This window comes from Heterodontus francisci, chromosome 43 (genome assembly GCF_036365525.1).
Source record: "Heterodontus francisci isolate sHetFra1 chromosome 43, sHetFra1.hap1, whole genome shotgun sequence".
NCBI lineage: Eukaryota > Metazoa > Chordata > Chondrichthyes > Heterodontiformes > Heterodontidae > Heterodontus > Heterodontus francisci.
The window spans coordinates 26,888,267-26,909,969 of record NC_090413.1 but is presented as its reverse complement, the minus strand read 5'-3'; the positions used below and the strand labels follow the sequence as shown (position 1 = coordinate 26,909,969).

Genomic DNA, 21,703 nt, shown 5'->3' with positions numbered 1-21,703 from the left:
CTGCTCATCCCACCTGTTATAGAATGTGCAGTACAGAAATTGGCCATTCAGCTCATCTCCATCTCCAGCCTGTTTCAGTGCTGTATCTCGCTATGACTCTGTATGCCCATCAGCCTTTTCCTGTTGCTTTCCCCTTCATGTGTTTACCTCAATTCCCCTTAAACTCCCCTTGGTAGCCAGCTCCACATTCTAACCTCCTTGGATTGGGAGCACACCGCAAGCCCAGGTCCCACCCATGACCTTCAGCGAAAGGAGATTTTACACAGGAAGGCAACAGTCAATACAGCCAGGAATTTTAACCTGAAAAGTAGGCATATACTGGGAAACATCCATCTGACAATGAAGATTGCTGTGTTAAACACAGTTGCCCTGATGCATACAGAAAGAAATAACTTTCACAACCTTAGCACAACCCAAAGTGCTTCACAGCCAATGAATTTTGTGGTGTGGACACTGTTGCAGGAAACACAGCATCCAGCTCATTCATAGCAAGCTCCTACAAACCGCAACGTGGCAATGACAAGATAATGTCGATCGAGGGACAAATGTTGGCCAGGAAACAGGGGAGACCTGCCCTGCTCTTCAACTAGTGCCATGGAATCATTTATGTCCAGTTGAGAAGGCGACGGGGCCTCAGTTTAGCACTACATTGAAAGACAGTGCCTCGAGTTCCTCAGTGCCACACAGGTTATGCGTTCAGGTTTCTGGAGTGGGGTTTTGAGCCCACAACCTCCTGACAAATGTGAGGGTGCTACCCACTGAGCCATGGTTGACATGTTGAGATATAAAATTAATTAGCTTTGGAAGAATAGCAGGGTTTCATTTTGTTGGCTGTAAAATCTGGGTGTTATCACACCCAGCATCTCCAAATTTAACTTGCAATATAGACAGATTTCTCCAGCATCCACTACCTACACCTTCATTAAAAATCACGACTGATGGATGTTTAAACTTTGCTCCACTGTGTCACCATGAAGGGAAGGTAACCAAGAAATAACTGCTGAGGATGCAAGTCAGCTGTTGGGAGGCTGTAATGTGCTGAGTGAGCAACAGTTGTAATTTCCATGATTAGAGCCCATTCAGCAGAACTCAACCTTAACTACACCCCACCCTCCACACCAAACTCAGGTCAGTCGGTTTCTCTCACTGAAGTGGGTCTAGGCTAAGTCCACATCATTCAGTGTGCCAAAAGGATGTCGCAGTCTGAAGTTTACTATTCCAAAGAGAACAGGGCAAAAGCCCCAGGTTACACTAGCATGTGTGGCATTTGTACCTTGCACCCATCAAACCCTTGATAAGCAAATAAGACCAGTGAACAAGTGAACTGCAAAAACAAAAAGTTTATTAAACACATACCCTTTGCATACATGTCAACATTGTAACCCCACAGAATTTCATGCATCAAGGCTTGCGACAGTTTATAAATTCCTATTAACACATTAAAACATGCACCTGGCAATCTACTTAAAAAACCCATTTGTGGCATTACCCACAGCAATTTGTCAGGATGACTGGCAACATTAGTGGAACCAATCAAGACTTTCAACTTTTCTCTTCTAGGACTGAACTCGGCAACATTCAAGTCTCAGTTTTTCCTCTAAAATGTAGCAGCAATATGTAATTTGTGGAAAAGTAACATTTGATTATATGCATTGTCTACAATAACTAAAATAGAAATCTCACCCGCTTCCAGCACTGAGGCAAGAACAGTAATTAAAAATGTTAAACAAACTGGCTTTCTGCCCCTCAAGCTGAACAGAGTTGCAGTTGTGGAAACACATGATTTCCCCGGGTGCATGCAGAACAAACCAACACATGACTCATTATTTTAAAAAAAAAAAGGACTGGGTCATCCCTCACATTGCAGCAGAAGAAACAAACATTAGATCGGCATGCACAGGTGTCCACTGTACAAAGAGTCATCTGGGTCATTCACAAATAGAGCAGTGCGGATCCAGTCAAGACCATTCCTTGTTTGGGTTGCTGAATCTCGCTGGTTGGACAGGCTCTCTCTCGTGCTGCAGGATCTTTTAAGTCGCACAGTAGTGGCAGGCCTGAAACTGTAGCAAAGATAACAGGACTCAAATTCTGTACCAGATACATTGCACATCAAGATCCAGCAAAAACAACATACAGGTCACACTTGCTGCACTCCAGCCACAGATATACACCCAAAGTTATGGATAAAATAACTTTATTCCAGATAAAAGGGATCTTCCAGAACAACTTTGCAGATTAACAATGAACTTTGAACTGGCTGGGATGACAAAAGTACATACTGCACTAACGGATACGGACGTGTGGAGTCAGCAGTAATAAACTGGTCATCCCAGCTGGTCCAAAAGTACCAATTTCTGGACTAGCACAATGGAGCACCTGAACATGCCAACCTAAATGGCAGCCTTGTACAAGGGGAGATGAATGTGGCTCACTCACATTAGGAGAGAGGCTGATTAACAGTGACCTCTGCAAAAAAAAAAAAAAAAACTTTGACCTTATCAAATTCATCATTAGGGTGGAAGTGAGAAAGAGAGAGAATGTATTTTACACTGCATTTTCACACACTGACCACCCAGCACATCCTCTCCCATCTAACACTACTGATAAACCCTTTAGAAGGTGACATTTTACTGAAGGGACCATACTGGGCAGGATCAGACTGACGATCATCAACACTAGCACTCACCTGTGTTCTGGAATCATCCCCAACACTTCGTGGGTTGTAGGCAGAGTGTGTCTCTGGGGGTTTATGCATTTGGACGGTGGGCTCGGAGTGTGCATTGGAGTATGGCGAGACCGCATGGGCAACAGGCCCATGTTCCGATTGGTTAGACGTGGAGACACATTTTCCTGGTCCGGGCCTATAAAAGTAAAGCAAGGGTTAGTTAGTAAACCCATAGAGAAATGGGGACACTGAGAACAAGCTCCTGAATAGATCACTATCCCACATCTCCTGCACAACTTTCTCTAATTCCAATTTACTGGGTTTGATGAAGAAAAGTGGACACACCAAACAGCTGTGACGTTTCATTAAATAAGATGCACGACGTGAAATGTTGGAGAGGCACTGAAAGACTACGCAAATTAAAGTCTCATTCACCAATCTATGTCCAATAGTTTCTTCCACTCGAAAGCTCTCTTCGGCGTATGCATTGTTCAAATGGCCAAAACATGGGTAGCAAAAGGAGCAGCTCCAGGTAATATGCTCAATACATTTCAAAAACTGTTAAACATAGTGGTTTGAGGCAGCAGCTGCTCCAATGTTACCGTTTGGAGGAAACGTACTTGAGCTCTGCTCCAGAACAGTGATAACTTGGCCATTATCTTGAGTGCTAACAAAACATAGATCCAACATACCAGGTAAAGCTGGGTGATTGAGGGTTGGAGTCCAAAGAGAGCCCTGATACAATGGCATTGCACCTTTTTAAAAGTGAGGTTCCTTAAAAGGGAACTGCAACTGGAATGAGAGCAGACTGTCCTCAGCCAGAACATAAAAGAGGTATGAGGTGCAAAGTTTAAGAGAAATAAAGAACTGAAAAGATGTATTGTGTGGTCTTGATTATAAAAGTATTTAAACGCAAACATTCCTTCAACAATACAAAATATTCCAAGACAGTAGGACCATGTAACACAGGAAACACTAAAGGGAAATCTGTAACATTCTCCCCAAAAAGCTGTTGAGGCTGGGTGGGGGTGAATTGAAAATTTCAAAGCAGATTGATAGATTTGTGTTAGGTAAGGGTATTAAGGGTTAGGGAACCAAGGCAGGTAGATGTAGCCAAGATACAGATCAGCCATGGTCTAATTGAATGGTGGAACTGGAGGGGCTGAATAGGCTCCTATGTTCCTGAAAGCCCATTGGCTTAGTTTTGGGCACAGTTTCTCCTAAAGAACTTAATGGGGAAAAAAAAAAGTTTGTTAAATTAAATAATCTCAAGTCTGCTCTGTACAGTTATTATATGGAAGAACAGGAACATTCTGTCCAAGGTCACTGCTTCTCCATGGAACACACATTTGGAATCACAGTAACAATTTCAAAACACTAGTAAAAAATCCTCCAACCCGCGTAATAAAAAAATAGAAATCATAAGGCAGTGGTTCCTTGACAATTAGATGAGATTTCGAAGATAGTCCTTACTGGCTATAGCAAAGGGAGTCCGCAGTTTCCACTTGGGTTTTGTCCTCTGATCCCGAAATGGAGTCAGGTTCAAGAACTGCTCCTTCATGTGTAGTGCACATTCCTCCTTAAACAATTTTCTCTAAAGCAATAACAAAAAAACAAAAAGAAAAGCAATTTACAGCAGGTCGTGTTCAGGAACGTCCTGGCTCCACAATCTAATCAACACAAGGCTCTTTCAATGCTCAGTCCACCAGCAGTTTCCTACCCACCTCCTGACCCAGGCGAATTGCTGCCTCTGTGAACTTCTGCCGTTCTATCTCAAAGTTCTTTTTCTGCTCATCAAACAGCTGCCTCTCTTTGCAAAACCATTCCTGCTCCTCCAGCAAATCAGAACCCCATGCAAGATCTTCCTTCTGAATGGCCAACTGGTCCTGGAATATTAAAGCAATGTTTATAGCAAAACACAGAAGTCAGCTTATAAAAGGCAAAGTCTATTTGACATCAACTGCCCTACTTCATTATGTATCTACAATTTCTGGATATCCCCATTAAACTGCAAAATATGGATTCCCCACATGTAGATTAAAGTGACCAGAGGAAGCTGGTCAGAATCAGACCTTCCCCAGTCCCTGAAAATGCACAGAAGCAGCACCAAGACACCTCTCATCCACTCATTCTAGAGTCCCTCTCCATTTTGGACAGGAGAAACATGGCTAAAGACCAGTCTTGCTCTTAAGTGCTACACGTTAACAGGCGTACCTCAGGCACAAGCCCCATCAGAATCACCCACTCTCCCCAAAGACAGGAGTGTTCATGTACACAGTACATTAAAGAACAGGGAAAGTCGACGACACCAAAGGCTGCCTTTTGAACTCTGAACCCAGGATTTAAGTACTCCTATGGGCCTCAGAGCTCAAATCTGTTACAACCATTGGGGCAGAAGGTGATTACAATGAGCAATACCACATAGAAAGAATTAGAGAGGGAAGAATGGAGTAGAAAGAATAGCAAGATATTAATCAGTTTACAGCATAAAAGCTAAAAAGTATGACAAAATCGCTCCTTAGAGAACACTGTGCTAATCAAAGAAACAAAAGAAATGCTGCTTAAGTATTAAAATCACGTTCATTCAATTGTTGTTTTACACAGGACCTCATACCTCGAGAAGCTGCTGCTGTGCACGGATGATTTCCTCACTCTGTCCAAGCTCCAGCTTCAGCTTGGCCATTTCCTTATCGTGGTCAGTCACACTGACAACATGTTCATCCCCCCCAACGACCGGAGACTTTTGCAAAGCTGAGGTGAAATGATTGCATAGGGACAGTGGATTTATTTGGCCTGCTTGTTACACTTAACAGTCACCAGTAAGTCACATAAGAGAGATCATGGTTGGTTATTTGTTTTATTCATTCTTCATACATGAGAGTTGCTGGCAAGGCCAGCATTCATTGCTTATCCCAAGTTGCCCTAAAGGTAGTGGTGGTGAGGTTATTTGTAGCAATTTGATTCAACTGAGTGGCCACTCGAGATGGCAGTTAAGAGTCAACCGCTTGGTGTGGGTCTGGAGTCAAATGTAGGCCAGACCAGGTAAGGACAGCAGGTTTGCCTCCCTAAAAGGGCATTAGTGAACCAGATGATTATGACAATTCGACAGCTTCGTGGTCACTTTTACGAGACCAGTTTGTTTAAAAAAATATCTGGATTCAAATTCATAAACAGGCATATGATTTGAACTATTGGTCCAGGCTCCTGGGTTACTATCCCAATAAAAACCACTACACTATGATACCATATAGCAAGCTGCCAGTGTAAGTCATAATGTGCTAAGTGAAAGAATACACATGCGTCGGAATCTGTCAATTCATGGACAGCTCCAGACATTGGGTTGCTTTATTTCAATTGACAAAAAGTTGGGATGGGGTGCAGTAACATAAATGGAAGTCACCCCAAGGTATCGCACATTACTTGGCAGCTATAGGATGCTCTGGTGCCAAAAGGTTCTTCAGACAGACCAATTGACATGTGGAAAGGGTTTCGGAGTATGGTAGTGGGGGCAAAATCCTGGAACCATTTAAAAAGCCAGCGATTGCTGTGATGTGGGGAGGGGGCACAGGCACTAGAAATTTTCCTGGATGAGTGAGAAGGGATAAACCCAATATCCTTCCCTACACCTTAATGTTGTAGTTAGAGTGACACTGGAAGCACTGCTCAACCACCAGTGGGAGAAACTTAAATTAGTTACAAACACAATCCACCTTAGAGTTACAACGCAGACAGAGTCGTACAGCAGACTTGGAAACAGCTGCTAGCACCAACACTACCTTGCCAAGTGGTTTTGAGATGTACCTAGGTTCATGAGCTGAGGGACTCCTTTGCTAATGTCCAAAAGGAGGAAAAGGTTTGTACCCAATGGGATCCATTACACAATATAAATTCTTAACAAGAATTTCATTTTTTAAATTCCCACTTTGTACACATTAGATATTTCCCAGTGCAGCTGCCATAATGAGATAAAAGGTACCATTCATGTTACCGATTCCTCCTAGTTTCACCAAGTGATCCTTTAAGGAGTTCCACTGCTTTTGAACTCCGTCAGTAAGATGCCCCCTGGCTGTATCCTCGACCTCATTGAGGCTGATTTCTTCCTCCTATTTTAAGAAGTCAGCACAAGAGTTCAGCACTTTAGAAGTTATACAAGTTATAACATTACTTCAGTATTCAGCACTGAATAAGTATGCAGTTTACAAAAAACACCTGGTGTAAAATCCTGTGTACAAGACCCTTGCAGTTCTTGATAACTCACTACTCTTTGATGGGTAGGTCATCAGTCTACCTGGGTCAGGCTTATTCTTGGTTCATTCAGCCTCACTCTAGCTGCCTCCAACTGGGCCAAATCATGTGGAACACAGAAATTGACTGATACGGTGTTATGTGACCCAACTCTAATTTAGTTCATGTGTTAGTGAGCAGTGCCCTGCTGCAGAAGACAAAACAGAATCCATGCTCCAATGACATGGCAAAAGACCTTGAACAGTTTTAAATGTTACTGATAGTCATAGACTCAGAGTCATAGAGTTATACAGCACAGAAACAAGCCCTTCGGCCCATCATCTCTGTGCTGGCCATCCAGCACCCAACTATTCTAATCCCATATTCCTGCACTTGATAGTTACATGATTTTAAGAACAAGATGTTAGTCGATTTAGTTATGTTTGGTCAATCAATTCTATGAAGAGGGTGGTGGGTGCCTGGAACACATTGCCAGCGGAGGTGGTAGACGCGGGCACGATAGCGTCTTTTAAGATGTATCTAGACAGTAACATGAATGGGCAGGAAGTAAAGAGATGCAGACCCTTAGAAAATAGGCGACAGGTTTAGATAGAGGATTTGGATCGGCGTAGGCTTGGCGGGCCGAAGGGCCTGTTCCTGTGCTGTAATTTTCTTTGTTCTTTGAACAGAGAGACGAGAAAGAATATGAATTTATATGGTTGCCATCTTCAAGACATCCCAATGCACTTCACTGGCAATAAACTTTTGAAGTGTAATCACTATAACTATGCAGCAGCCAATTTCCCCACAGCAAAGTTCTATAAACAGCAAGTTAAATAACTGAAGTTATTCTGTTTTGGTGTTGCTGGTTGAGATATTTTGGCCAGGACAGCAGAAGAACTCCCCTAGCTCTTAAAATAGTGCCATATAAACCGTTTCATCCACCCAAGCAGCCAGACAGGAGCGGTTTAACATCTCAATATGGCACCTGTGATACTGCAGTACCGTACTGAGGGAGTGCTGCATTGCCAGCCCTAGATTATCTGCCAGTTCAATCTGCGCAAGCGTGCAGCGACATCACACAGATGGTTGCCTGTGTAGTGACGTCACTGCCCACTCACCCAGCAGCGTGAACCAGCAGACAGCTGTGCCGTCCAATTATTTTCTCTCCAGTCTGTCCCTCAACCACCCCATCCTCCCTCCCCCAGTCCCTCCTGCTCCCTCAGTGTTGCAGTGTCAATGGATGCAGTCTTGTTCAAAAAACAAAATTGAAGAATAGCCCCCTCCTTTTCTGTACCATTCTATGATCATGAAATGTTTTCATTTTTGGAGACTGCCTTCTCTCATGTCCCCTTCAGAATGCAGAGACTCACTTGGGTGGAGAGTTGTTAAAAGAAAGAGAGTTCTAGGGATGATAGGGACATTTCACCATGTAATATGATTACATTCACACATGTACAGGACTATTAAATCCCAGCATTTCTGAGAAAGAAAGAGAACATGCTCGATGGAAGACGAGTTCAGAATGTGAATGATGGCCTCTTTAAAGCTACAGGATCTATAGTTTTAGATTGACTTCATTTCTGCATTGGACGCCATGACAGGTTCCACATCCTGCTGTCCAGCCACAGAAAACACTTGCAAATTCTGCAGCCTTCAGGGCAAATTATGGAAATAGGTTGAAGAATGAGCAAAGGGCACCAATGACAGTTAGCATCCACTGGAGTCCCATGTGACATATATAAGAATACACTTAAAATTTCTGGAGCAAGTTGCCAACTCAGCTAAACAGCTGAATCTCTGAGAATTGCAGGGTTCTGCGTGCAGCATTGCAGGAGGCTAATCTTGGTGTTGGCCTCAATTGCACATGCCGACCAATTAGACAGCAAATGTCCCCCAGTTAGCTGCATAATACACAGAGGGCAGTGAAGGGTGAGAGAATCCTGGAATACCCACTTCAGACTCTCTTGATAACTAAGAAGGACTAAAATCAAATGACATGATTAATCATAGGATTTCACTGTGTAATTGTTACACAATGCATGATGATTCCTACACCCTGTTATGAACTGCCCTGGATAGGCCCAGCTGGGAGACAAGATGGTGGAAAACCTAGCAGCTGGGCCTTCAACGATCAGAGTTAAAAGACAAACGCCAGACTTCTAGCATTGTGAAAGGCAGTCAGCTTGTTCTGTGGAACCCAAGTAACATTCCATGGACCAAGAGACAAAGGAAAGCGACACATCTTGAGTCTCAGATAGCTTGCTACAGCAAGTAGCTCGAAGCAAGCACTGGCTAGCATCAGTATGTTAATGAGCAGATAATGGTCCAGGAATAGAACTGATGGATTCAGGGGTCATGGAAGACTTGGCCTGGCCAGAGCAGGTTGCAACGTTGAGTATGTACCATCTTTGTAATTGGATAGTTACGTCAGGCACAAGATTGGGTTAAATTGGTCTTTGCTGTGTAAAAAGAGAGAAGAAAGGACTTCCTGAGCACAGAGATTGTAGAGGCAATCGGTCAGAGACTTGCGAACATCCAGCAGACATAGCCAAGGAAGGGATGGGCTGACGGAGGTATGCCACATGTCACACCAACCGGATGAAGGCACCTGGGGCACAGGCTAGCAGGGATAGTCTTGTGGAGATCTCAACCTTCTACACAGGGCATCACGGTAATAACTCACGATTGTGCCTGGTTAACTATTGCATCAAGTCTCGCTTACACTGAATAAAATATCACCGGTCACCAAACACAGGTCAAGTCAAATCATTTGGAACTTAAGAGCGAAAGAGTTAATTGGTCAGAACCCTAAAACTAACAAGGAGAACAGCTGAGAGGACTTGAAACTTTCAGATCATACATTCTCCAGCAGAGGCTCAGTTTTCAGCCATTTGTGGAACGGTAACACGAGTGCACACAATGATCCAAATAGCAGATGGTGATCCTATGAAAGGTATTACTGCTCTTCGCAATAGGACAAACTATCACAGGGACATAACCAACCGTCTGCACCACTCTACCAGATGATGTCCTTTCTCACAACCCACAACTCAGTACAAGAGAGTCTGGATCATTCCAACAGCACCAAACTCCAGCATCTGAATGACATGTGTGGGCAGAGCAGGATTCCATTAGAATCAAAGATAAAAACAGAGTGCTGAAAATACTCAGCAGGTCTGGCAGCATCTGTAGAGGCAGAAAGAGAGTTAATATTTCAGGTCTGCGACCAATCATCAGAAATGCTTTTATTCCCATTAGAATCAGTTAGTAAAACTCAAATCTATTATAATACTGGCACCCATTGTTCCTTTCACATTAGCTTCTGTGATGAAACCACATACTTACCATAAGCGACTGAAGAGAATTGGCTATGCAGTATTTTGTGTGTGGACTGAGAAACCCACTTATTTCTCGCTCCATTTGGTTCAAAACTCTCTTCATCTCTACATTGTCCAATGACAGCTCCTTGATTTGAGCCTCATAGTTTCTTGCGAGCACTTTGTACATTTCCTCTTCCCTCCTGCAGCACAGAGCAGAAATTATGTGTTTTAAAGCAGATAGTGGGCCATTCTTAAGACATCCAGTTCTCCCACCGCCAACATCAGCCCATGCCATCTTCAACCAGGGCAGAGGAGATGGCAGAAATATTGGGCAATTGACCAGCAGAAAATTGAAGCCTCCAAGTTCAGGTTATAAACTCCACAGCAGCAAATACCATCAACTCGCGCAGAACACAAATACAGATCCTCAAAAAAATCAAAGTGAAGGTTGCTCTGGGTCAAAGCTGACATTGATTGGTCGGAGTTATGGTAGTGATTATTGGAGGGGAAATTCAGACCTCACCAACTCAGGGAGTGGATTCACCACTTCTACTCACGAGAGAATAGTTGGTATCATTTTACCCCACAGTGCAGCTTAAATACGAGGGCAGTGGTGTAGCTGCTTAGAGCAGCAACATTTGGACAGAGTAAGAGGACAAAAGGTTTGAATCCTGCGCAGTTCAGGTCCAGACTGGAGTTGCACCACACAAGAAGAATGCCGAGCCTCCTAGGAGAAAATGGGGTGGGGGAGGGAAATGAAAAAAAAAAAAAAGAGTGGTTTAGCTAAAGCAGAACTTCAGGTCTCTCAGAAACTCATTCCTTAGCATGCTTAGCAGTGCCCGGGAGGGAGGAGGGCATTGGCAGAAGTATGGAGTGGGCAACTGTCCACCCTCAGAGGCCAAAGGTAGAGTACAGCAAAGCATAATGGGGAAGTAATGTAACCATTTAAATAGAAGACAGTTACATTCCTGTCACTTTACATGTGGCAGGACAGAGTTGAAATCTCACTAGTTTGCAAGTAACTCATGGCGGAGGTATCCGGGCTCAGCAACAGGGTTATTCTGGCCAATTTGAAGGAAAATATCCATCTGATCCCTCTGAAACTGCATGAGTCAAGCCCTCTCCAATACCTCCCGAGCAGTCTACTCTGCACAGTCATCAGCTCATAGAGTAATTAAATCTAAACTACCCTGGGTTCAAAGCCACCTCTCCCATTGTAAAGTTTATGTTAGCAAACACATTGTGTTTAGTTTGGTTATATCCAGGAATCTTGAGTACTTGACAACACAAACTCCCTTTTCACTCCTACATCTCCATTCCTAAATGCTAATGCGAGTGTAGCAGAACCACAGCGCGATTCTGTTCAAGCCGACAGTGCCTCAACATGGCCTAGAAATCTCTGCCACTTATTCAAGATGTTCAATTAGGATTGCAGTTTTAGTTTTGACAGAGTGATGATAGCAAATCCTACCTGGATTCAGTCTTGCCTGTTCTCCATAAGGAGCGTCTTCCATCAGATCGTCCAATGTGGTTCAGGATATCTATAGCTTAAAAACATTGAAGAGTAAGAAAGATTTAGTTTATTGCATTTATTACTTCCATGGCAACAATTGTCAGCTTCTCTCAATCCTGACAGGAGATATTGCCTAACCTCAAAGAAGCCCTCTAGAAATCAGTATCGATCACCCATCCTTCTTCCCACTCATTCCTTCTGACAATCCGACGCCACAGTGTATCTGCTTAGCAGTCCCTAGAATACAAACCCTCTGGAAATAGATGCTGGAGCTGTATTTGAAACACTAGAGAACCTGATGGGGGAGCTGACAGAGGAGTTTTCCAAACTTTTCTCCCTAACTGGCCTGGATTTTTAAAAAAACATTTCTTTGCATCTCCCAGGTCACATGGTTTTCTGGTAGGGTACGTACACATTGTAATACATCTCCCAGGTCACATGGCTTTCTGGTAGGGTACGTACACATTGTAATACATCTCCCAGGTCACATGGTTTTCTGGTAGGGTACGTACACATTGTAATACATCTCCCAGGTCACATGGCTTTCTGGTAGGGTACGTACACATTGTAATACACATTGTAATACATCTCCCAGGTCACATGGCTTTCTGGTAGGGTACGTACACATTGTAATACACATTGTAATACATCTCCCAGGTCACATGGCTTTCTGGTAGGGTACGTACACATTGTAATACACAAGGCATCACAGCTTTTGGACAGGCTTTCCTGTCCGCCTTTGTTCATATGTATTTTGGTATTGCTATCCATGTTGATTCCTGTCCTAGACTGCAGGTTAGGCAAGTACAGTCCCACTGCTCATAGCAGGCTTGTTGTGTTAACTCAGTAGCAACTGTCTCTAATTATCCATTACATCAAGAATCTCGTCATTAAGGTGATCGCACTTTAACAAGGCGCAAACAGCTGCCTGAAACTGAAGACCCAACTAAAATTAATAGAACTCTAAATGGCATAAGACAGGGTTAGTACATACAAAAAAAAAATCAACCTGAACCATAAACTGTTTCTTACTCCACTCTCTCCATGTGACCTGCTGAGTGTTCCCAGCATTTTCTGATTTTATTGGAGATTTCCAACATGCACAGTATTGGGCTTTTAAGTACTTAGCGAACAGCCCTAAATAGGCAATGGGTTTCATACCTTAGAAGCGGGGACTGTGTACCCTCGATTGGAACCCCCTCCGCCCCCAACCTCCACGAAAAGTGCAATAGTTACCAATCCTTTTGTCCCTTTTGTCTGTCAGGTGGTGATGCATCTTCTCCTTCAGTTTGCTCAATTCCTGCTCTTTCCTCTTCAGGTCATGGACATGCTGAGCCGCCCGACTTGCAATAATACTCTGTAACTTCACCACCTATAAGAGAGATGGCAGCAATCACCAACCCAGAAGTATTGAGAGTTTAACCCAGGTTCACAGTTAGCCATGGTCAATTCTAAAGCTGCCAAGTTCCCAAGCTCTGGAATTCCCTCTCTAAACCTCTCCACCTTCCTCCTTCAAGAAGCTCCTGAAAACCAGCCTCTTTGGCCAAACTTATGGTCGGCTGCCCCAATAGCTCCTTATATGGCTTGGTGTCAAATTTTATTTGATAATGTGGCTATGAAGTGTCTTTACTATATTATAGGTGCCATATAAATACAATTTATTGTTGCCTAATGAAATTCCAAGGGAGCTGGTCAACTCCGACTTTAGCCAAGTACCCGATTAACACACAGTTGTGGGATGGTGGGGGGGGTGGGAGAAAGGAAAGTGGAAACGGGCAAAGAGAGGCCCTAAATACAAGCCCGCTCCTGTCCTCACCTTAAATCCACATTCCCCAACAGATCATTGGACAGTGAGCAAGACCTAGCTGGGTTTTCCTTCAGGCTCTGGGACAAACTGTAGCACCCATTCAGCCTTCTCCTTCTTTCTCCCTCGTTTTCCCCACTACAGGTGAGCCCAGCTAACAGCACAGAGCTCGGGGGCCTTGCTGCTATGACTGTATTTACTCTGCGATTGTTATAATGAAGGGAAGAGGAGATCTTTGAAGGAAATGCGGTACCATTTTTAAAATTCATTTGTGGGATGTGGGCATCGCTGGCTAGGCCAGCATTTATTGTCCATCCCCAATTGCCCTTGAACCGAATGGCTTGCTCGGCCATTTCAGAGGGAATTTAAGAGTCAACCACATTGCTGTGCGTCTGGAGTCACATGTAGGCCAGACCAGGTAAGGATGGCAGATTTCCTTTCCTAAAGGACATTAGTGAACCAGATTTTTTTTGTTTGTACCACAATCGACAATGGTTTCATGGTCACTATTAGACTAGCTTTTAATTCCAGATTTATTAATTGAATTCAAATTCCACCATCTACCGTGGTGGGATTCAAACCCACGCCCCAAGTATTAGCCTGGGCTCTGGATTACTAGTCGTGACATTACCACTACGTCACCGCCTCCCCCATTCATTCTGGCACAGCAACTACATACCTGATCATCTGTACCAGATACACTTACTGGATCCAAACGTCTAGATATCTGCCATTCTGCACTCTCTCCAACGGGTCACAGAACAGACAGAGAGTGGGTTAGAAACAGAGCTTGGCGTGATTACGTTTAGTTTAACACCTTGACATAGACCTGACCTCCTCCTTATGGTTCTTTAGCTGGTTATTCAAATTCTGGAGGCTCCCCTGTCTTTGGTGCTCCTTTGCTTGTAAAGCAGCAACTTCCTGCTCGAATGTCGCTACCTGTTCCTGTTAGGAAAGCACAAACAATGGAACTGTACGTCTACTATATGGTCTTTGAAGGACAAAATTTCAGAGTTATTTGATCCTCCTTCACTTCAAACAAGCTGCTTCCAGATTATTTTTGGGGGGTGGTCAGCGGAGAGTAATAGGGCCAGCTGATCAACCACCAGTATGAACACGTCACACGAGACCACACTACCACACCCTTATAATAAATGAACAGGCCAGCAGCGTTGGATTCTCAGTCTAAAGATTTCTGCTACCTTGGTGGAAACAATACGGAGGTCTCTGTTGGTACTGTGGAACAAAGGAGCAACTCAATTCAATGGGAGAGCGACAAGACAGCAAGATTCCCCATGACACCAATTAAAGAAAACCACCTCCTGTTGGATACCAGAGCACAGCAAAGACAAGGAGCTGATGAACCCCAGGCCCCTTCCTGTTGCTCTGGGAGGTAAAGCCTGGCTCGGGTATAAAATTGAAACCTGACCCGGGCCCGACAACAGCCAATCCGAACCCGACCTGGGCCGGAGCCCTTTAATTTTTGTTAAATGCCCGACCCGACAATAACATATTAATGAAACAGAAAAAAACCTCAGATTAAAATGAAAACAACACGAAACAAAACAGGGCAGTCCAGCCTGACCCCAAATGCTGGACGCAAAATACAGACCCAACCCGAACCTGACACACGTCGTCGGGTTCGGGTCGGGTAGCCAGGCTTTACTGTGAGGAAAGGGTGGAAATGGTCACATTCAGGTTACAATTACCTGGCAGTATCCTCATTTAATAACCCAGCGTTAGCTTTACTAAACTGTTTACTTTATTACAGACCGCAGTTCCAGTATAACCCACCTGCAGTTTCAACTGGCTGCTTTTCAAGCAATCCTGCTCACTAAAAGATTTTAAACGCTCTGTTTCTAGTTCATCCACTTTAGCCACATTCTTCCAATAGAGTTGCAGCAGGCTGTACACACAGTTTATTAGAGCTACATGGTTAAAGCCTGAAGCCGGATTCTCCTCAAAACTATCATCGCCATACAAAGGAGGAAGTCCCAATGCGTTCAGCTCCTGAAATATTTGATAAACAGTCAACTCCATTTGATTAATATCACCTCCTTAAAGTTAAGAGATTGGGGAATGGCTAAAAAAAAACCTGCCCACTCACCTCTTGGACAAGCTGCAAATCCAGGACAGACAGGAGGCTGTGTACAAGTAACCCATACTAGCATTAATCAGGTAGCCTCACTCAAAGCTTACAAGTATTGAGGAAAGAGACATCCACCACTTCAGTCTAGACCTAAACTATGCTGAGACTGTCTACACTCCAAGTAAGAAAATATATGATTACATAGAATATACAACACAGAAGCAGGCTATTCAACCCATTCCATTCCACATCATGAAAGAAGTTATACATTATGAAACCATAAACTAAACTTGGTCATTTAATATAAGACTCATGCGGGTGGACCCATGATAATTAAAATGATACACCTGCACCACAGAGGCAGAGAGTTCCAATTTACTGTGTTGGAGATAGTGCCCTCAGTAACGTTTTCAGTGAAGTATTAGTGATGGCAGACTAGGTACTCTTGCCTTTGACATCATTAATATAAATGCTGTTATGGGATTGTATTAGAGACCCACATGTTTGAGGAAGATGGCCTCACAAGCAGTCATCGATGTGTGCAATTAATTGCAAACTGTAAACTCAGACACCTACCCCTTAGCAATGATAACAGCAGGTCTGAATAGGAAGATATTGAAACAGAAGAGGATGCAAGGGGAAAGCCAGGAGTGGCATAGAGAATGACAAGTCTTAGTTTTGGCAGTGCTACTCCTCCCCCAACCTCCACTATAGGACCATTTAGAATAAGAAAATTCCATAAAACTATGTCATAGAGTCGTACAGCATAGAAACAGGCCCTTCGGCCCACCGCGTCCATGCCACCCATAATGCCTATCTATACTAATCCCACTTACCTGCATTAATTCCATATCCCTCAATGCCTTTCTCATTAAAGTACCTGTCCAGATGCTTCTTAAATGTCGCTACTGTTCCTGCCTCCACCACCTCCTCAGGCAGCTCATTCCAGATACCCACTACTCTGTGTGTGAAAAAATTTACCCCTTTGATCCCCATTAAACCTCCTCCCTCTCACCTCAAATCTATGCCCTCTAGTTTTAGTCACCCCTATCATGGGAAACAGACTCTGGCCATCTATGCCTCTCAATTTTACATGACTCTATCATGTCCCCTCTCAGCCTCCTTCGCTCCAGGGAAAAACAGACCCAGCCTATCCAATCTCTCTTTATAACTCAAGCCCTCCAAACCAGGCAACATCCTTGTGAATCTTTTCTGCACCCTCTCTGGCTTAATCACATCTTTCCTGTAGTGCGGCGACCAGAACTGCACACAGTACTCCAAATGCGGCCTAACCAACGTTGTGTACAACTGTAACATGACATCCCAACTTTGTACTCAATGCCTTGGCCGATGAAGGCAAGCATGTCATATGCCTTCTTCACCACCCTGTCTACCTGTGTTGTCACTTTCAGGGAACTATGTACTTGCACCCCAAGGTCTCTCTGCTCAACAACACTCCCCAGGGCCCTGCCATTCACTTTATATATCCTGCCCTGCTTTAACTTCCCAAAAAGCACCAATCCCTGCGGCACACCACTGGTCACCGGCCTCCAATCTGAAAAACAACCCTCCACTACCATCCTCTGCCTCCTATCACCAAGCCAATTTTGTATCCAATTTGCTAGTACTATATTGCATTCTCTGTAGGCGCAATGTGCTGAGACACAGTCTCTACGGTCCTGTTACAGGGTGGGGAAGTACAATACAGTACACAAGTTGTTTATAGTGACATCTGCTGGGTGTATGCTGGCACTGCACTCCTGGAGAACAAAGTCTTTCCCTGCAATGAGGCACAGTATGTTAAGTTGGTAGAGGCAATCTATGCTGAGCAACAGATCCACCTGATTAAGGTTGATGACAACAAGAAACTTGGTGAGTGGGTAGGCCTGTGCAAAATAGACCGAGAAGGGAAACCTCGCAAGGTTATAGGCTGCAGCTGTGTTGTTGTCAAGGATTATGGTAAAGACTCACAAGCCAAGGATGTCATTGACAATTATTTCAGGGCAAAGGATGTGTTTCATAAATAAAAACAAAAACTTCAAAAAAAAGAAAAATGCTTTCAATTGGACTGATCTGGGAGCCTTCTCAAATTCCCTGGTCAGAAGCTCAGAACTGTGGAGGAGCATGTGTCATAACTGGCTCAATGGCCAAAACAAAATGATCAAAGTAGGGCTGATAGAGACACATCCATTCACGCGACCCATGAACTGCAACTAACTGATTAGATTACTCTTTCTGACGGGCTCTGACTGATTCTTGGCACACGACATTCTCCGACACTCAGCAGGGGTGTGGGGTGGGGTTAGTGGAGGGAAGAGAGAGAGAGAGAGAGAGAAAAAAAAAATTGAGACACGCAAGGATGCATGTAATTTCTCGGTAGAATTTAGGGTCCTTTGTTTGCTTTGAGTCTATAGTGTCCAGGATTAGACAGGTGGCTTCTTGCTATGGCTATAGAAAACAGTGGTATCACTCAATTCCAGAGACCACAGCATCTGCATTTACACATCGGTCATTGAAACTAAACCAGTATTTCACTTTCGCTTACCTTGTTTAAATACGAGAAACACTCCTCTGCGTTGTCACCCCAGCAGAAAGTACTTTGATTGAAAAGGTTTGGAAGCGACAGCACTGGGGAGCAGTGTAGGGTTAGGGTGCTGGCAGGGGAGGAGAATAGCGAAGCAGATTGAGAAACACACCTCAAGATGAAACTCTTTGCATCTGTGGACAGATTAATTTTAAAGAGGTCAATACCAACATTCAGTTAGGGCAAGGGTGTCCAAGCAGGAGGGCCAAGCAGCTTCAGTTATCCTGCCCACAGAGCCTTGCCCTATTTCTTCACTGAACTTACAGTAAAACTGAAAGGCAAAGGAGGCAGGACGGCAGATTTGGTGATGCAGGAGTTAACCAATAAGGTTAACAGCCGAGATAGGATGCAATATTTAAAATCTCATTTGGGGGCCCGAGGTAGCTTTGCTTGGGAAAAACCTTGCCGTCCTCTGTGCTTAAGCCGCCCCATCTTTTCTAAGTCTGCCAATGCTACTGACCAGGGTAACGTGTCTAATTTCTATGTTGGGGCCACCGCTGCTTAAAGTCTGAAAGCAGAGGCATGTTTATGACTGGCAAATCAACACTCATTGGTGACTACGAAAAGTGCTTTGCTGGCTGTAAAGTACTTTGGGATGTTCCGAGGTCATGAAAGGCACTATATAAATGCAAACCTTTCTTTTTACACACTATGGATTGGACAAAAGCTCACCTGGAGAATGTCCAGTTTCAACTGTAGACATGGTCTTCCAGTCACCCATCTCCCCGACTGGTAATCTAACTTGCCAGAGGATGAAAACAGTAGGTGTTATTAGAGAGTTTTATGGTGGAGGGCTGGGTGGGATGGAGAAAGATAATGAAAGCAAAAAGAGACAAGGAAAATGACCCAGGAAATTTACATTGGCATAAAATAATTCCTTTCACAAATCAAATGCTGGCATTTCACCACTTTTCCCTCATACTTCCATCAAATGATCTACTCTGGGGTGGGAGGAGGGCTCGTGTGGAGCATAAATGACAGCACAAACCAGTTGGGCCAAATGGCCTGTTTCTGTGCTGTAGACACTATGTATATAATCTCCACCACATACTTGAACTCGCTATTAGGATGAGGTGACCAGAGGGGGGAATTGCCTTCAAATTATCTGCCCCCTCTCTCATTCTCAAAGGCAATTGCAAACACCATATTAAAGATACAGTCTATACCGGACCACCTCCTGCAGCTTTCCACCCTGTTACTGTAGCATCTGCTGTTTTCACTCTGCCACCCCCTGCTCCATTAAAAAAAAAGAGCACTGAACAAGAACTCTGCAGATGGCAACAGAAATATAAAACATTTAAAGCACAGAATAGGCCATTCAGCCCATCGTGTCCATACTGGTCAAAAACAGCCATCCAGTCTAATTCCAACTTCCAGCCCTGTATTTTACAACCCTTCAAGTGCATATTTTTTTTTTTTTTAATGCAGTGAGGGTTTCTGCATCTACCACCCTTCCAGGCAGAGAGTTCCAGACCTCCACCACCCTCTGGGTGGAAAAAAAATTTACTTAACTCTCTTCTAATCCTTCTACCCATTATTTTAAATCTATGCCCCCAGTTATTGGCCTCTTTGCTAACAGAAATAGGACCTTCCTATCCGCTCTATCTAGGCCCCTCATAATTTTATACAGCCCAATTAAATCTCTCCTCACCCTCCACTGTTCCAAAGAAAACAATGCCAGCCTACCCAAATCTTTCCTCATAACTAAAAGTTCTCCACTCCTGGCAACATCCCTGTGAATCTCCTCAGTACCCTATCTCGGGCTATCATATCCTTCCTGCAATGCAGTGAACAGAACTGCATGCAATGCTCCAGCTATGGTCTAACTAGTGTTTTATACAGTTCTAGCATAACCTCCCAGCTCCTTATACTCAGGGCCTCGACTGATAAAGGAAAGCATCCTCCATGCCTTCTTGACCACCTTATCTACCTGTCCTGCAACAGACAGGGATCTAGAGACATGCTCCAAGGGTCCTCTAGACCCTTTCTAATATAGGCCCCAAATGCAGCAAGTTGACAGCAGTGCACTGTTCATCAATACAACACCAATGACAAAGCAGCCAAGCCGGGTAAGGAACCTTCAAACCCCACCCGCGGCCCCAGTATTCACTCAGTCCCGGGCTCTCACCTCAGCCACCCAACAACTCCCTGAACAGCCGCCCAGCCCCGGGCTTTAAATCTCCCGCCATGACAACCGTACCCACCCCCTTCCCAATGACAGCACCCATTGGACCAGCCTCTTCGGGATCCCTCCAATCAGCAACAGCGCCAGCAGAAATTCCGACCAATCGGGGAACGCCGATACAGCGCACGCGCGGAGGTTCGATACGCCTCTGGGAGTTGTAGTCCTTTCCATTCTGGTCGCCGCCTAACCTGTGGTCACACTGCCCCCTGTGGTAGGATGTCCACTCAGCACAAAGTGCCAAAGAAAGCAGTTTAATGGGATTTTAACTCAGCAGGCACAGACACCTCCAGAATCAGAGGCAAGGACTGAAGCCATATCCCTCACTCCATGCAGCTTTCCGCGTAACGGACTCTTGGTTAAAAAAAAAATTGTATTTATATAGCGCCTTTCACCACCTCAAGACATCCCAAAGCAATTTACAGCCAGTGAGCACTGAGACAGGGGTACTTTTTTTAAAAATTGTTTCCTTTCTGTCTCAGTTTTCCTCTCTCAATCAAATTTTTCATTCTTTCTGTACCTGATTTGATTTTAATTCATCCTGTTTCCTTCTCTGCCAGGCCCGCGTTTCTTTCTCAATCATTCAATCTCAGTGTTTAAAGAGTTGGTTCCGTTGCTCTTTAAGATACCAGATGTCCCATTATCAACTTGCACTTCCAGCAAGGTACAGCACAAATTATATTCAAGCTGAAAGCTGCAGAAAACAGTCTAACTGAGGGCACACTGTTGAGATGTGCCACACCAGCAAGATTTTAAAGTTATTCCCTCTTTTTCTGGGCTCCCTGCCAGAATAAACCATTTCTCTCTGCTTAGCTTATCAGCTCCTTATGGATCGTAAACCCTTCAATTAGATTCCCCCCTTAATCTTCCATACTCAAGGTAATACAAGCATAGTCTGTGCAACCTGTCCTCATAACGTAACCCTTTAGCTCTGGTATCATTCCAGTAAAACTGCACTGTCCCCTCGCCAAAGCCAATATATCATTCCCTGGTGTGGTGCCCAGAAATGAACGCAGTCCAGTACCTCAGGCCCTCAATCTCAGCAGGATTTCCCACCAGGGTGAGGGAAGGGAATCACTGCCATGTAAATGCCTGTTTTCAGGTCCTGTGCTTTCAGGAGGGGAAGGGGGTCAATGGATAAGAACTGGAAGCGGGCACCTTGTTCCAACTTCTCCGCACTCCTCCAATTCTGGCCTCTTGCACATCCCTGATGATCACCGCTCCACTTGTGCCTTAAACTGCCTAGGCCCTAAGCTCTGGAACTCCCTCCCTAAACCTCTCTGCCACTGCTCTACCTCTTTTGGGACATTAATGACCTG

At 44.3% G+C, this 21,703-nt stretch overlaps 1 protein-coding gene across 2 annotated transcripts; it reads right to left on the bottom strand.

Moving 5' to 3' along the window:
- Window positions 1-1,360: 1,360 nt before the first annotated feature.
- Window positions 1,361-20,380, bottom strand: LOC137355570 (afadin- and alpha-actinin-binding protein A-like). 2 transcript variants are annotated; one of them, XM_068020825.1, is made up of 14 exons: window positions 20,331-20,380; window positions 18,875-18,939; window positions 18,164-18,336; window positions 15,324-15,539; window positions 14,364-14,474; window positions 12,962-13,097; window positions 11,684-11,759; window positions 10,238-10,412; window positions 6,654-6,768; window positions 5,280-5,416; window positions 4,390-4,551; window positions 4,139-4,259; window positions 2,687-2,861; window positions 1,361-2,060 (listed from the first exon to the last, which is right to left on the bottom strand). In XM_068020825.1, exons 2-14 carry the CDS (start codon window positions 18,921-18,923, stop codon window positions 1,883-1,885), a joined length of 1,824 nt encoding a protein of 607 aa, XP_067876926.1. In that variant the 5' UTR covers window positions 18,924-18,939; window positions 20,331-20,380; the 3' UTR covers window positions 1,361-1,882. The 2 variants fall into 2 exon arrangements, with proteins under 2 accessions (XP_067876926.1, XP_067876925.1); XM_068020824.1 differs by having other exon boundaries at window positions 6,642-6,768; window positions 18,875-18,943; window positions 20,331-20,356.
- Window positions 20,381-21,703: the final 1,323 nt, after the last annotated feature.

Coding starts and splice junctions, on each gene's coding strand:
- LOC137355570 (XM_068020824.1), bottom strand. CDS start 18,923: ATGGGTGACTGGAAGACCATGTCTACAGTTGAAACTGGACATTCTCCA. Junction 15,540..18,163: donor GTTTCTCGTATTTAAACAAG/GTAAGCGAAAGT, acceptor CAAATATTTCAG/GAGCTGAACGCATTGGGACT. Junction 11,760..12,961: donor CAAAAGGGACAAAAGGATTG/GTAACTATTGCA, acceptor AATGTTTTTAAG/CTATAGATATCCTGAACCAC.